General features: G+C 43.6%; 1 protein-coding gene across 7 annotated transcripts in view; it reads left to right on the plus strand.

The window, feature by feature from the left end:
* Nucleotides 1–14,715, plus strand: part of Nrg1 (neuregulin 1) — a 977,747-nt gene that overhangs the window by 768,388 nt on the left and 194,644 nt on the right. For 4 of the 7 annotated variants that reach the window (XM_057752227.1, XM_057752226.1, XM_057752228.1 and 1 more), the window contains exon 1: nucleotides 11,703–12,085. The exons of the other annotated variants lie outside the window; for them this stretch is intronic. In XM_057752227.1, coding sequence (XP_057608210.1) covers nucleotides 11,986–12,085 — 100 coding nt within the window. In that variant the 5' untranslated portion in view covers nucleotides 11,703–11,985. Of the gene's footprint in view, nucleotides 1–11,702; nucleotides 12,086–14,715 lie in introns of those variants that run through there. 7 annotated transcript variants of the gene reach the window in all.

The raw sequence follows: 14,715 nt of genomic DNA on the forward strand, positions 1-14,715 counted from the left end.
CTGCCTCTGCCTCCCAAGTGCTAGGACTAAAGGTGTGAGGCACCACTACCCAACCCCACAAAATTTAATTTCCACATAAAATTTTACAAATAAAGTTTCTTATGAACTTTGTATAACACTTAACTATCATGGCTATGAGTAACAAGTGTATCATATGAGAATTTGTTAATAAGATGATATCAAATGTAGACCACATAAGCAAAAGACTGAGGTTGATGTAAGTATGTGGAAGTGTAATAATTGAAATTAGCCTTGTTTTGGGAACTCTGTGAACTATAATTGCTTTTTGGTTGAACAATGCTATAGATGCAACTGAAACTAGTCTGAATTGAAGTAAAAAGCTGGATTTGGCAAATAAATTGTTGCCTTTTCTCTGTAAGGAGAGTTAAATACAAACTGCAAATTCTTTACATACATTTAGATTCAGCTCTCTCTATATATATTTGTATATCATCTCTCTCTTTATATGTATGCTGAAGTTGATTTAAATATCACACACATGTATACATACGTAGAAACATATATACATACATAGAATTTGAGATAAACAGCATCAATTAGTTCTGATTGAGGATGTCAGAAAAAAGTAGAAGACATGAGTTCTGATTTAAATAGCATAGAAATCTACCATACAAAAAAAGGGAAAGAAATTTAAGGACAAATAAAAATAATTATACTTTAGTTTGACGTTTTTGTCAGGACTGCTGGCTCTCCAGTAAGGACGTGGAGACTTATTATTAATTATAAAAGCTCAGTCATAGTTTATGCTTGTTACTAACTTAACTCATTTAAATTAAATTAACCCATTTCTATTAATCTATGTGCTGCCAGGTGGTTCACGGCTTATTATCACATGTCTTACTTCCTCTGTGTCTCCTTGTGGCCCTGCCTTCTTCTTCCCAGCATTCTCTCTGCCCTCCAAATCCTGCCTCACTCTTGGCCATTTAGCTTTTTATTAAGCCAATCCAAGTGATACTTCTTCACAGTGTACAAAAAGATTTTTTCATAACATCCCACAACGTGGCTGGGAAGATGATGTATAGTTCCAAGTGGCCAGAGAAAACCAAGTCTATAAGAGGAGGGGAAGAAAGAAAATCAGCATTTGCTTCTCACTGAGGTTGAGAAGGACACACCTGTTTTCTATAGAAAACATTCAGAGTCACAGCACCAGGAACTCAACACAGTCCTTTCACTAAGGATGGACACGATAATGACTGTGTTTGAGAAGATTAACTCTGGCTGCAGCAGGGAGAATATCTGGGTGAGAATTGAAAGCATCTCGGGAAAATGAGAACTTACAAGTCCAGGTCAAAATGCAAAAAGATCCAGGGAAAAAGAGGATGAGCCTGCAGCCGAGGTGCTGCAGGGGGCTGGGGCACCAAATGTTCGGATGTAGGTAGGAAAGGAAGATGTAAGGAGAGAAAGGAAAGAGATTTCTGACCGGATCGACCTGGCCTTCTATTCCGGATGTATCTAGTCTGCAATAGTCTCGAAATCCAGACAAAATGTAGGGCAGTAGATACACAATTGTGGATTAGCATTTGAGCTCGCGACAGTGAGTGACATTTTATAGGATTAGCATGTAGTTACGAAGAAAAGTATTTTAAATATTGGGCCAAGGGCCAGCATGCATAAACCCCGCAAAATAGAAATCTTAGAGAAAGAGACAAGGAGCAGTTTCATGAACTACTCTCCGAGTTCCATAGGTGGGAATTGAAGAACTGTGAGTATGTACTAGCCCTCCCCAGGAAGGAGGAAGTCAGGCACGGTCTGTGACCACTGAGCAGTCTCCCTGGAGGACCTGAAGGAGGTGATGGGGATCAAAGAAAGAACTAAGGATGTTGAGTGTGAAAAGAAACAAAGAGCCTGAAGAACATTTTCCTATTATGCAATGATGCTTGGAGCAGAAAAAGATCATGTGAACAGAGAAGATGGGTGCGCAGGATTACCTGGTACTGCAGTGGGCTGGGGAGATGCACTCAAAGGAGGAAGGGTAAGCACTGGAAGTGCTTTAATGACAAAGTCTTAGGTACTCGAGGGTAAAAGGACATTTGTTGTTGTTGCTGCTGGGGTTTCTCTGTGGTTTTGGAGCCTGTCCTGGAACTAGCTCTTGTAGACTAGTCTGGTCTCGAACACACAGAGATCCACCTGCTTCTGCCTCCTGAGGGCTGGGGTTAAAGGCGTGCGCCACCACTGCCTGGCTAAAAGGACATTTTCAAAGTGAGTTAAAATCGATATAATGAAGCCTCCATATGTGGGAGAACTGCACAGAATAAGTCTTCAACACCCATGACACAGACTTGCTGGTATATTCTGTACAAATCATAGTAAATTGCTGACTAAAAAATGTGGTTTTTAAATTAATGTGTGTGTGTGTGTGTGTGTTTGTACATGTGTATCCCCAGAGGCCAGAAGAGGGTGCTGGATTCCCCCTAGAACTGAACTTCAGTCAACTATCAGCTGCTGGGTGTGGGTTTTGTTAGCCGATCTAAGATCCTAAGAGAAAAGCCACACGCACTCTTAACAACAAGCCATTTCTTCAGCGACAGGGGTGTGCTTGTTGTCATGAAAATAAAAGTGGTTTTTCACGTGATTCTGTCCCACCATCTCAGAAACAGCAGCCATAATAGGAAAGGGAGTTTCACATCCTAATATAGGAGAAAAACTGCCCAAAACATGTAACTTTCTCATGCCCACTGCAAAACCAAGGTTAGTTTGGGTCATTCCCAAGATAAGAGTCTAATAGATGAAAATAATTGGGGTGTGGGGGGTATAACGTTTTATGGGGTTGCCAATATTATAGTGCAATCTGGAAGCGAAGAAATGCCACTGGAAATACCAATTCTGAGCATGTTCCTCGGCAGTTCCTTGAACATCTCAAACTCAGGGTAAACACTCAAATTTCTGTACACTTGATGATATCCTAGATTAAAACTTACTGTACCTTGTAACTTATGTGAGTCCCTTGCATGTAGCTAAGTAGTAGGGTACTTGCCCTGTAGTGTATAAATTGCTAGCAACACCCACATGCTTGCACACACACACACACACACACACACACAAATCTGTGCTCAGGTGGTTTCATCCTGTACCTTTGGGAAAAAGTTGGAACAAACCCAGTCTTTATGATCAAGCAGAAAAGACAAAACACATCAATACATTTCATATGAGTATTATTTTCTGCATGGTTGATCACCAGTTTTTTCTTTTCTTTCTTTTTTTTTGACATGCATTTGATTTCTGTCAAGTTGGTTAATTGTTTTATTAAATTATTCTTAAAACATAGCTTGCTTTCTTAGTTGTTAATACTTGTAAAATTCTTTCCCAAACTAACAAGGCTTGAAAAACATACATGTTTTTAGCATACCCACCCGGAAAATTTCCCTCCATACAGACTGTTGAAACTTGGTCTATTGTGACATCCAGGCTGGACATTCCAACGAGAACTTTACTCTTGGCTCAGCTTGGAGTTCAAAATATCTCATCCAGTCAGATATTTGAACCACTAGGCCCTGGGAGAAGGAACTGAAAAACAGAAGGCCCATTTTCATTAAGACGTAGAAAGAAACTTTACATTATGTGTGAAGGCCGGTAACAAGTACTTATGGTATTACTCCTTGCCTGAGCCAGGAGCAGCATAGCGTGGGGTCAGCCCTTAGTCCCATGCAGCTCAGCTATCGTAATGACATTACAAAGTAATTTCCTATCATCTCCTTCTGAATACTTCCTACCAGGTGTCTTTTATGGAACTTACAGGCAGGAATTGACCTGCTAAATTACTCTCACCGTTCAAATATTCGACATACTAATTCATCTCTCACAACATTTAATTTATATTTTAGCATCATTATAAATTTATCAGGGATGATTCTTTTTCCCAGTCACGAGAAAGTGTATTTCAAAGGAAAAGTGTTAACCTTGGAGAAGATCTTGTGGGCTGATGTTTAAAAGCCATCAAGACGTCTAATTTCTCTCTTGGAGATATATTCAATGCTTCCAGAGGCTGCGCTACGAGAATGTACAGAGAGATCCACTTTTATCTACTGCATGAATATGGGCAGTGAGCAAAAGCAGGCTGTTAGGGGAGTCCCAGCTGAACTCCAAGCTAGGTCCACGGTGGTAAGTACAACTAGATTCACATATCAGGTGGTGATAAATAATCTGATGGAGACAAGGATTGCATACCCCAAACTCAGAGCAGGAACAGATTTCCAACCCTGCTAATGATGCTGTGTTTGTAGATTTAGACCAAGGGAATAAATGAAGCAGCAAGTGTGATCCATAGGTGAAACTCAGGAAGGCAATTGAAGGAAAGTATCTTGACATTTTGTATACTGTAGAAGCCACCATCACACCTGTTAGTTTGGAGACGTAAGTGAAGATTTTTCATCTTTTTATTTTTAAGTTATGTTTATTTGGTTTATTTTGTTGTTATGTGTATGAGTGTGCCTGGTGCCCACAGAGGTTAGAAAGGGCATCAGATCCTCTGGGATTGGAGTTACAGGTGGTTGTGAAGCACCATGTGTGTGTTGGGAATTTAAATCAAGTCTTCTGCAAGAGCAGCAAGATCTTAGCTGCCTAACTAACTCTCCAGACCAAGATTTTTATTTTTCAATTTGTTTTTAAGAGGGTTACTTGGTTGTATGTAGAGACTTCTCTAATGTATGCAAGGTTACAACCCCACCTTTGCAACGAATGAAAATCAATCAATCAAACAATAGCTCATTTTATCGGAAGTTACTCCCAAGTGCCGTGTTTGGTATCATAATCATAACTATCTGGTTATCATAAAAATCTGGTTAAGAAGTACATACACCGATGTATGTTATATTCTTATGGTATATTGGGAAGGGATTTTATTGGTCTTAATTTGTTCACTGATTAACAAACCGTATTACTTGTTAAGATTAGACGCATGCAGTGTGAGACCTACAAGATTGAAGATGAAATAATCTGTCCTCAGAGAGAGGCATGCCCAGTAGAAGCAGATTATTAAATACTTAAGAAAACCCTTACAAACTGGGGGAATTGGCTATATTTGTGATGGGAGCTTAAAATATTGCTGGATCATATTGGTTTGAAAGACAAGAAAAGTGTTGTCTAGGCTAAGAAAGTCAGTTCAGACCTGAGCAATAATGAGATTGGCAAAGCATGGAAGAATTTCAGACAGAGGAAACAGAAACATTCGGTGTAAGGGTACACCAGTGTGTGAGACACAGCGAGACACAGTGATAGGAGGCTGGAGGCTGGAGGCTGGAGGCAGGCCTTTCCTAGCTCTGCCAGGTTGCTGGCTACAGTTCTCGGAAGCAAAGTGACTGGGTGGGAATTACATTTCAGAGAGATACCTCTGACTGCTGGGTGGGGCAAAAATAAACAACAACCCAGAAACCAAACAAACAAAAACAAAACAAAACAACAACAACAACAACAAAAAAAGGGAAATGATCATGGGTTTGAAGGTTTCTCTGCAATCATAGCAAATGAGGCTTGAATTTAGTTGGTACTTATAAAAGAGGAGGGGCTGGGTGGTGGTCGCCCAGGCCTTTAATTCCAGCTCTCAGGAAGCAGAGGCAGGAAGATCTCTGTGAGTTCGAGGCCAGCCTAGTCTACAGAGTGAGTTCCAGAACAGCAAGGAAATCCTGCCTCAAAAATCAAAAAGCAAAACAAACAAAAACAAAAGCAAAGAAAGGAAGAAAAGAGGAGGGATAAGGCCCTAAGTCAGAATGACAGGGCATGGGGTTGGCTGGCTGCAGAAAACTGGGAGCTGAAATGACTGTTGGTGAGAATTAGGAGTTGACGGAGAGAAAATGGTGACATCAGAACCGGGCTTTTATACTCATTCTGATCCATTCAAATCCATTCTAGACCTGGTGTGGTATTGCACACTTTTAAACCCAGTACATGGGAGGCAGAGCAAGGAGCTTCTTTGAACTTGAGGCCCAGTCTACATAGGAGGCTCCAGGACAGCCAGGACTGCATAGAGAACAAAGAAACAAGCAACACGTACTCTCTCATGCTATTCAAAGTTAGCAGGTCTTGCTAGGCTTACAGCATAGTGGAAGGAATTCTAAGGGAGAGTTGTACAGAAAGACCGCAAATGGACCTCCAGTCTCTGTCTTTCATATGCTCACATTCGAATACAATATCACTGCCGAACGAAAAAAGTAACTACATACAAATAAATGTATGATACGTGAATGTCTATATATATAGGTTTATGTACATAAATATGTATGTAGTGTAAATTTAAAATATTTTGCATCAAATATACACGTGATTTAAGGGCACGGAACAAGAAGACTGAGTATGATTAAGATATACAGTGTGAAACTCAGAAAGAATAACTCAAAGATTGAATAGTGTGCAAATTATTATTTTGTTTTCATCAACTTGACTCAATCTAGAGTCACCAGGGAAGAGGAACCCTTGACTGACTAATTGCCTCTTTTGGGGCGGCCTGTAGGCATGTCTGTGGGATATTTTCTTGATTAGTGATTGATGTGGGAGGGCGCAGTCCACTGTGGGCAGTGATATCCCTGGGCTGGTGGTTCTGGGCTGAGAGCAAACCAAGGTGAGCAGCCCAGCACTCCCTGCCGATCCTGCTTCAGTCCCTGCCTCCAGGCTCCTGCCCTGGCTTCCCGCAATGATAGACAGTGATGGGGTGAATAAGCCAAATAAGGCCTTTCCTCCCCACAGGGGTATTGCCAGTGTTTTATGACAGCAATAGAAAGCAAACTCAGGCAGGCATCATCCTTTTCTCCAAAGGAATTAAAGTGTATTTTAAAAACCATTGTCTTACACGTCTGTCTTATTATCAAAGAGACAGGATGCCGGTTAGATTTGTAAAAGAAAAGAAAGATGCTTTGGATGTAGCTCAGTGATGGCATTTGCCTAGCCTGTATGAGGACCTAAGTTCACTACCCGAGAAGGTGAAATAAAGAAAGAGAAAGAGCAGGCAGGGCTGGTGAAGAAAGTAAACAAACATTAATATTAGCAGTATCATCGATTTAATCCAAGTTGCAGATCCTGGGAGCATCATCACAAATAATCGTACCGTTAATAATAATGACACGCAAAAGTAATTATCAGCCTGCCGTAATTATTCAAGTCACGCGAGCAGAAACACATAGCCATACCTTTCAGAACGTTAAGATGACAAATTCACAATTTTGTTATAAAACCGACTTGCTTCGCAGCAGACAGAATATGATTAATTAGCAATTCTATCCATTCTTGGCTTTTGCTAGGGAACTGTGTTTCTCAAAAGTACGTTGTTTACTAAGGCTCTTTTCTTCCCTGGGAAGGGGATTTTTCACTCCTCTGACCATTTTTGCTCCATCAGCTTTGCACACATTCTTGATTATGCGTTATTTATTGCAACAGCACGTGCAGTGATGGTGAATGTATTACCTACTAAGTATGTAACTGTGCTCTGCCATGACTGGGACTGCAGTGGAGATGACAGAACAGATTTGAGATCAGTAGAGGTGAATTCATCTTGAAGCTAATGAAATTTCAAGGCCTGTTTAGTGTCCCAGGCCCCTTTAGTGTTCTTGGGTCTGTCTCTTGTTTTGTCCCTGGTGATGTGGAGTCAACCCAGGGCTTCTCATATACTGAAGCATGCACTCTGAATTTCATTCCCACCCCAAATTTGTATTTCTAAATTTGCATTATTTTTCTTCAAAAAGTTTTCCCAAATTTTAAAAGTTTCGGTTTTTAGAAAATGTATCTAGCCTGGTCTGCATTGGATAATTAGTTTGTGTTTATGTCTTGCTCACAAGATTTTAGGTTTACGTGAACCAGGGCAGTATTTGTGTTCTTCCATTGTCTACCATTTCTTTGGGAAATGTTTGGTAACTGAGTAAATCACACAGATTTGGGACTTGACTCTTAGGAGAGTTTCTTTGAATTAATGTGTTTTATTAACATCAACTTTGTCACAAAATTTCCAAAAGTAATCTCTGTTTAAATTGCCTTGTTACTTTATTTTAACGTGTGTACACCTAAAAATCTAGCATGGTGGAGGGTAGAGAGGATGGTCACAAGGTTTTGCTGACTGCCAGCCTAGTTCTAGGCTCAGTGAGAGACCCTGTCTCAAAGAAATAAGGTGGGAGAGTGACAGATGGGACACTCGAGAATACACACATGCACATACACCACACAGACAGACAGACAGATGGCATCTCAATCTGTCCATGAAATAAAGAGTTCAAGGTCATTCTCAGTTACATAGTGAGTTTGAGGTCAGTCTAGGCTACAGAAAACTCTCCAAACAGCAATAACCAAATCAAAACAAAAACAAGAACAAAAAAGACAAATGAAAAGTTAAAAACAAAAGTGAAAAGTATCTGCAGAATCTTAACTTTAATTCACAGTCCTGTCAGGAATGGAAGTTTTGCAAAAATGAAATCACGTTAGTTCATTTTCGTTCCTTTTTTCCCTTTAAATTTTTTCTTGGACCCCAAAGGAATTATTAAAAGAATACATTTAACCAACTTTGTAGATTCTATGAATTCCCAAAGGCAAGTCTTGATGATAAAAACTGCAATGATTCACGATGGCTCTATTTAAAGCTGCTGTTTTATGTAAGATCTATGTCTTGCCTTTCTTTATTCACAAAGAGATTAAATGATTTTCTACTCTATTGCCACTTGACATACAATGACAGTTTGGTGTGTAAGCTGGGAGCTAACAAGCCATATTTGATACCCATTCTAGGAGCATAACAAATTCATTAAAACATGAAGTTATTTCATTCTAAAATGTTTCCATTGAGCTTTACATTTAATATATTGTATTTAACAATTTTTAAAATGGAGACAGTCTCACTGTGATGCCGAGGCTGGCCTTGGGAATTCTGGTAGGACTCTTGCCTCATCCTCCAAAGCTCAGAAACTACAAGATGAACCATCACACCTAACATATTTTTTTTTGTTTTGTTTTTTAAAGAATACGTTTTCTTTTCAGCCCCTAAATCAGTTCCAAGGTATTTTTAAAAACACCAAAACATTTCATTTGCCACTTACTGACCACAGAAATGAATAATTTAAGGACAATTTTGAAGTGTTGACAAATCTCATAAATATTTTAAGTATCAAAGAAATCGACTTTTTGGTTAATCTTCCAGTTATTTGTAAATAATATAGTAAAATATACTCAAGAAATTAACACGAATTACATAAAGAATAAAGACTCGAACAATACATTAGTAGCAAAAAGATGGACTTGGTCATGAATTTCCTCCTAACTCAGTTGTAATTGGCAATCATATAGGATTCCAGAATCTGGGCATGGATCTAGGAAGCAGCCTTGTCATTCAAGTGCGGCTCTATCACATGCCTTCAAAGTTCCTTCAACACTGAGTTCTTCAACTCTTGGTCCCCTTCCTCTTCCTGTGTCATTTAATCAAGTTTTTTTTTTAAAAATCATGTAATTCTAAATCACTTTCTCACCATACCCATCCATTCCTCACTCCTACAGTTTCCGTGGGGACGCTGCTGGTGTTTTATTCCGAAGCTACTGGGGCATCTTTCACCTTTCTTGGTCATTTCGGTTGTGGTTTGTGGAGTAACTCAATGGCTTTATTCAAACAGAAACTTTCACAAAGTATAGTCTCCTTTATCCTCCTGGAGATGCTCCTCCTAAGAAGAAAGAGTTGTGGGAAGTAAAGTGTCTAAACCCCAAGCAAAAGGGACAGAAGAAGATGCTCCCATAGACTTGGGTTTTTATTATTCATGTGTTTGGGAAGACCCAGCATATTGTTTTAAAGTCCAAAATGTAAGTTTGCCTTCAGTCCTTTGATTCTAAAATGCTGGCGTCTGACAGCATGCGGTGAGTAAATCTCTAGCCGTCACATCCTGCAGAGAAGCACATAAATGGAAGGGTTTCTGCTTTCAGCGGCTTGCTGCCCCTTGCTGGCTGAGCAGTGGCCCCTCCTGGGAAAGCGGAGTTATTTCAGCCAGCGCTGGGGCCCACCTTTCTTTCACTCCGTGGGCAGACGCTACAGTGCTGTTCACAGAGTTGGAATCTTCTCGGGTTCTGCCGTTTGCGTAGAACAATGAGATTTGTATATGGAGTACGCTGGAAGGCAAGCAAGACCTCTGAACACTAACGTTTAAGAATAAAGAATGATGCCGGTACTGTTGAGATATTTCTTAACAACCACACCCATCTGATGGAGTTTGATTCTTACTCGAATGCAAATTAAAGTAGAACAAAATGGTTTATAAGACAATTTAAAATGAATGTGTTTGCACATTCCCCTTCCCACATGTATGAAAGGTGCATTCCGGATTTCACCTTTATTTAAATCTTGGCAGCTAAAGAACACAGGGAAAGTTGTAGATAGCAATGCACCAGTTAGCATTGACTCCAGGAAGAGAAAAGCCGGGAGCCAAGTCACCCTGAAAGTGGGATAGCTGTAAAGTATTGATCGTTTGTGTGAGTCGGCACACAAACACCACAGTTCTTAGTCACAGTAAATGAGCCGGCTAAGTTGGCCACCGTTATGGTGTAATGACGACAGCATCTCTTCAGGGAGACAGTGTGGCTCACTCGTTGGTGCGGGTGGCACCAGCACCAACTTTTGTCCTTTGCAGCAGAATTCTTTCTTGATTTAACTGCTCCTTAGTGTTCTCCACCAGAGGGAGGATACAGGAAAACTAGGATGCACGGTGCCCTTCCCTGAAAGTCTAATCCGGGCAACTAGCACTAATGAATTAATGCTCCGGACTTCACTTCAGTTCTAGGGTCTGGGTGTGGGGGTGTGGGGTGGGGAGGGTTACTGTAGAGATGTTCCTGACCATGGTGAACTATGGCTCATCAGTTCCTTCGGAAATTAACTAGTAATATAAGATATTGTGCTTAGAAGAGGCTATTTTTAAAACAAAAGTGGAGATGGGAAATCCAACAAGCATGCTATTAAACACAAGAAGGCAGATACATGCTCAAATAGCAGACATAGGAAGTACAAGCTATTCATGCTTGAAGTTCGCAGAACCCGTCCTGGGTACCGCCAACTCCCTTCCACCACAGACTTCACCTTCGCCTTCGGGACCAGAGGAAAGCTCCCCTAAAGTGAGAAAGAAATAAACTCTGAACAATTCTGGGAAATAGCAACTGTCCCTCCCCGTCCCGGGGACCTCCAGATCTCTAGAGCCTTCGTTGTGGGGCAGGTGCCACGGTTGCAAACTTTTCTCCATCTCCCTTCACTTTTCAAGGCTTGCATCAGCTCTGGGGCTGCTGCAGCCTGTGGAGGAATGTGAGCGCCAGGGTCCTTTCCTGGCCTCTCGGGACTACTCAGTTCGGCCCCGCGGTGGCGGTACAGTCAGCGCAGCTTCCAGCGACCCCTGTCGGGTGTTGCAGGCAGCCGCTGGGCTCGGCCGCCCCCAGCCAGGCCAGGCCGCCAGAAGAAAGGGGTTGGAATCGCGAGCGCCCAGCTCAGGCTCCTCCCGTTGGCGTGTCTGCGCCTCGGGGTGGGGGTGTGGTGGGGAAGAGGGAGGGGGCGAGGCGAGGGGAGGGTGCGAAGGAGGCGCCAGCGTCCAACCTGCGGGCAATTGAAAAAGAGCCGGCTAGGACTTCCCCAAAACTTGTGGGAACTCCGGGCCGCGCGGACGGCAAGAACGGAGCAGAGCGGCGGCGGTGGCGGCAGCAGCCTGGCGATGCGAGCGCAGACCGGACTGTGAACACCTTTACTTCTTCGTGCTCTAAGGGCGCAAGACAGACGCCACCGGAGGGAGGCCACGCCGGAGCCGGCAGCGGCGGGACCCGGGACTCTAGAGCAGCCCCGAGTCATCCCAGACGGAGCGGACGCTCCAGGTGACCGAGTCCACGCCGCTCCCCGCAGGCGACAGACGACGCCCCCCACGCAGCCCGGCAGCTCGCTTTTCCCTCCGGGGACAAACTTTTCTCCAAGCCCTTGGACCAAACTTGTCGCGCGTCACCGTCGCCCAGCCGGTTCCGAGCAGAGCGCTCATCTTCGGCGAGATGTCCGAGCGCAAGGAAGGCAGAGGCAAGGGGAAGGGCAAGAAGAAGGATCGGGGATCCCGCGGGAAGCCTGCGCCTGGCGAGGGCGACCCAAGCCCAGGTGAGTGCCTGCAGCCCCGCTTCTCCCGGGCGGACGCCTCACTCTGTCCCGTGTGTTTTTGAGTTGCGCTCTCCACGCCTGACCCGGTCCCGGTGTTGCGGAACCCCGCGCTTCCTTGCGGGGATCGCCCCCACCTGGCGCCCGCGCTGTGCGCGCCCCGAGAGCCTGGCCGTCCATCCCAGACCCTCCCGGGTTCGCCCTGCGCGCCCTGCTCTCGGGCTTGGCCCTCGGTCCCCGCGTCGGTCTCGGAGCCCAGCCCCGGAGTGCGACTCGGAGTGCGGGATCCCTGCCCGCTGCGCGTGCCCTGCGGCCCGAGGGCTTTGCGCGGGCCCCGCCTGCCCTCTAGCGAGAAAAGCGGGAACGGGCCCGGGGTCCGAGAGCCTGCGCCCCACCGCGTGGGCCTTGGCTGCGCCGAGGGTGGTCGGAGGAAAAGGGCGGCGTAGGTGCCCGGGCGCGGGGGGGGGGGGGGGGGAGGGAGGGGGGGGCGCAGGGAAGTGGTGTACAGCCACGGTACGAGCCTGGCTTCGCCCTGATTGCGTGCTGCGATAGGGAAACCCAGAACAGCTGAGAGGGATTCCTAAAGGTCAGCGAAGCACGCAGAAACCGGCCTGGTGCCAAGATTCAAGTCGGCTCTGAATAAATTCTACGATCTCTTGCTTTAGCGGTTCTAGTTTTCAGGGTCACCCTGATAAATATACCTAGTTTAGTTTCCCAAGAAATGTCAGAAAGCAACAGTTTGCCTGAATTTTGAACCCATCTTGCTTAGCGGTTTTATATATATATATCGAAAAAGGGAGCTAGGGTTTTTTGTTTGTTTGTTTGATTTTTTTGTAAAACGATCTTTTTAATTCCCCCATCAGAGCCCGTCAATGACGATGTCACCTTAGATATCCCTAGGAAAGGCTGAAGCACCTACTGGCGGCTAAGTAGATGCTTAAAGCGGTGGAGCATAGAGGGTCTTCACTGTCCCTCTACAATCCCCTACGGGTCGATCTGGATGCCTTGTGTCTCTTAGAGTGTCTCCAACACACACACTATGAAATACTTCTGGGAAATTAAACCACACTTGTGCACTGCGTGCCTTAAGAAGAGAGATGAAGTATCTGCTCCGTGCAGGAAGAAAACAAACCGCATTTTCTTAGCATACTCCTTGGAATCACCCAGCAATTCAGAACTCGAGTTGTTGGCAGAGACCCTAAGCAAGGTTTAGAACAAAACAGAAACTGAACAGAGGGTAATTGTTTAGCCACTGGCCCTTCTTGTGTCTGCATAAAGGGTACTGCTCATGAGATTCACCTTAATCACCCCGCGTGACCCTTCCTGAAGGTAGACTGACTTTTCACTAGTGTTTACTGTATATTTTGGAGATTAAATATAACATTGTAGTCAGAGTATGAAATGGGGATCTGGATTAATGTCATAGTATGTTAAAGAGATCCAGTCCTAACACTGTAAAGGTATAAAGAAGGTTTTCTTTCTCTTGCCATCACTTGCGGTGCCTGTTTTCTTCAGAAGTTCCTAGGGTCCCCTTAGATCAGCAGTTCTCAACACGTGAGTCGCGACCCCTCTGGGGATCAAACGACCCCACCCTTTCTTTCTCTGGGGTCGCATATCAGATATTTACAGTATCATTCATAACAGAAGCAAAATTACAGTTACGAAGTAGTAACAAAATAATTTTACGTTTGGGGGCGGGGGTCAGCCCAACGTGATGGGACTGTATTAAAGGGTCACAGCATTGAGGAAGTTGAGAACCAGTATCTTAGATGCTCTCAGGCATTAAGATCGGGTGGTGGTCTGATTAGTGTCCCTTTGGGTAGCAGGTTTACCTCTTGTCAAGGGTTCCAGTCTACAACGTAACACAGATGTCTTAATGATTTTAGTGGCTTAGGCTGGAAATCTCACTGCCCTGGGCTGTAGTCCTTACGAAATCTCACTGCCCTGGGCTGTAGTCCTTACGCACGAGGTAGGCAGCTGTCTCAGGACTGTCTAATGTTCTCTTTAAGAGAGAATTCTAGAACTTCCTTGATGGTTTCCATTTGTTTTTGTAGACCTACAGCTTGGCACCCTCTTAACCAGACAAATTGATTAAGTGCTTTTTTTTTCCCCTCCTATTTCCTCAGAAAAATTGGGATGAGCTTGTCTGTGGGCTAGATTTTAGATTTTAGTATATCTGTATCCTGTGCAGTATTATACTACTACTACTATGACTATTATTATTGATAAAGAAAGTTTTACTTACTCCAGAACAATTTCTATCCCCTTTAGGATCCTGCCAACAGATTAAAGCAGATTAAGAGTATTCCTTTGATTTACAAATGGTTAACTTAAAATGGTCATTAAGTAGGAGCACAGGGCATTGTCTAGTCCTGTTTAAGTGATTCTGCCTTTACTTTGTCACTTGCCCTTCTAATGGTAAGTGCCAGTTTTGAAAAGGATGAGTAGCTAATAGCCACGTGATGTGTGGAGAAATCCACATTCTTTCTGGTTTTATTTTTATTTATTTTCTGACCTATAGATCCGTAGCATCCCCAACAGCCTTCACACTTGCCATGTAGTCACATTTAGGATTTACCAGGACAACCAACTCTTGAATTGTTCCCACGTTGGTGCCTTCAATACCAAGTGCC

This window comes from Chionomys nivalis, chromosome 20 (assembly GCF_950005125.1).
Source record: "Chionomys nivalis chromosome 20, mChiNiv1.1, whole genome shotgun sequence".
Lineage (NCBI taxonomy): Eukaryota > Metazoa > Chordata > Mammalia > Rodentia > Cricetidae > Chionomys > Chionomys nivalis.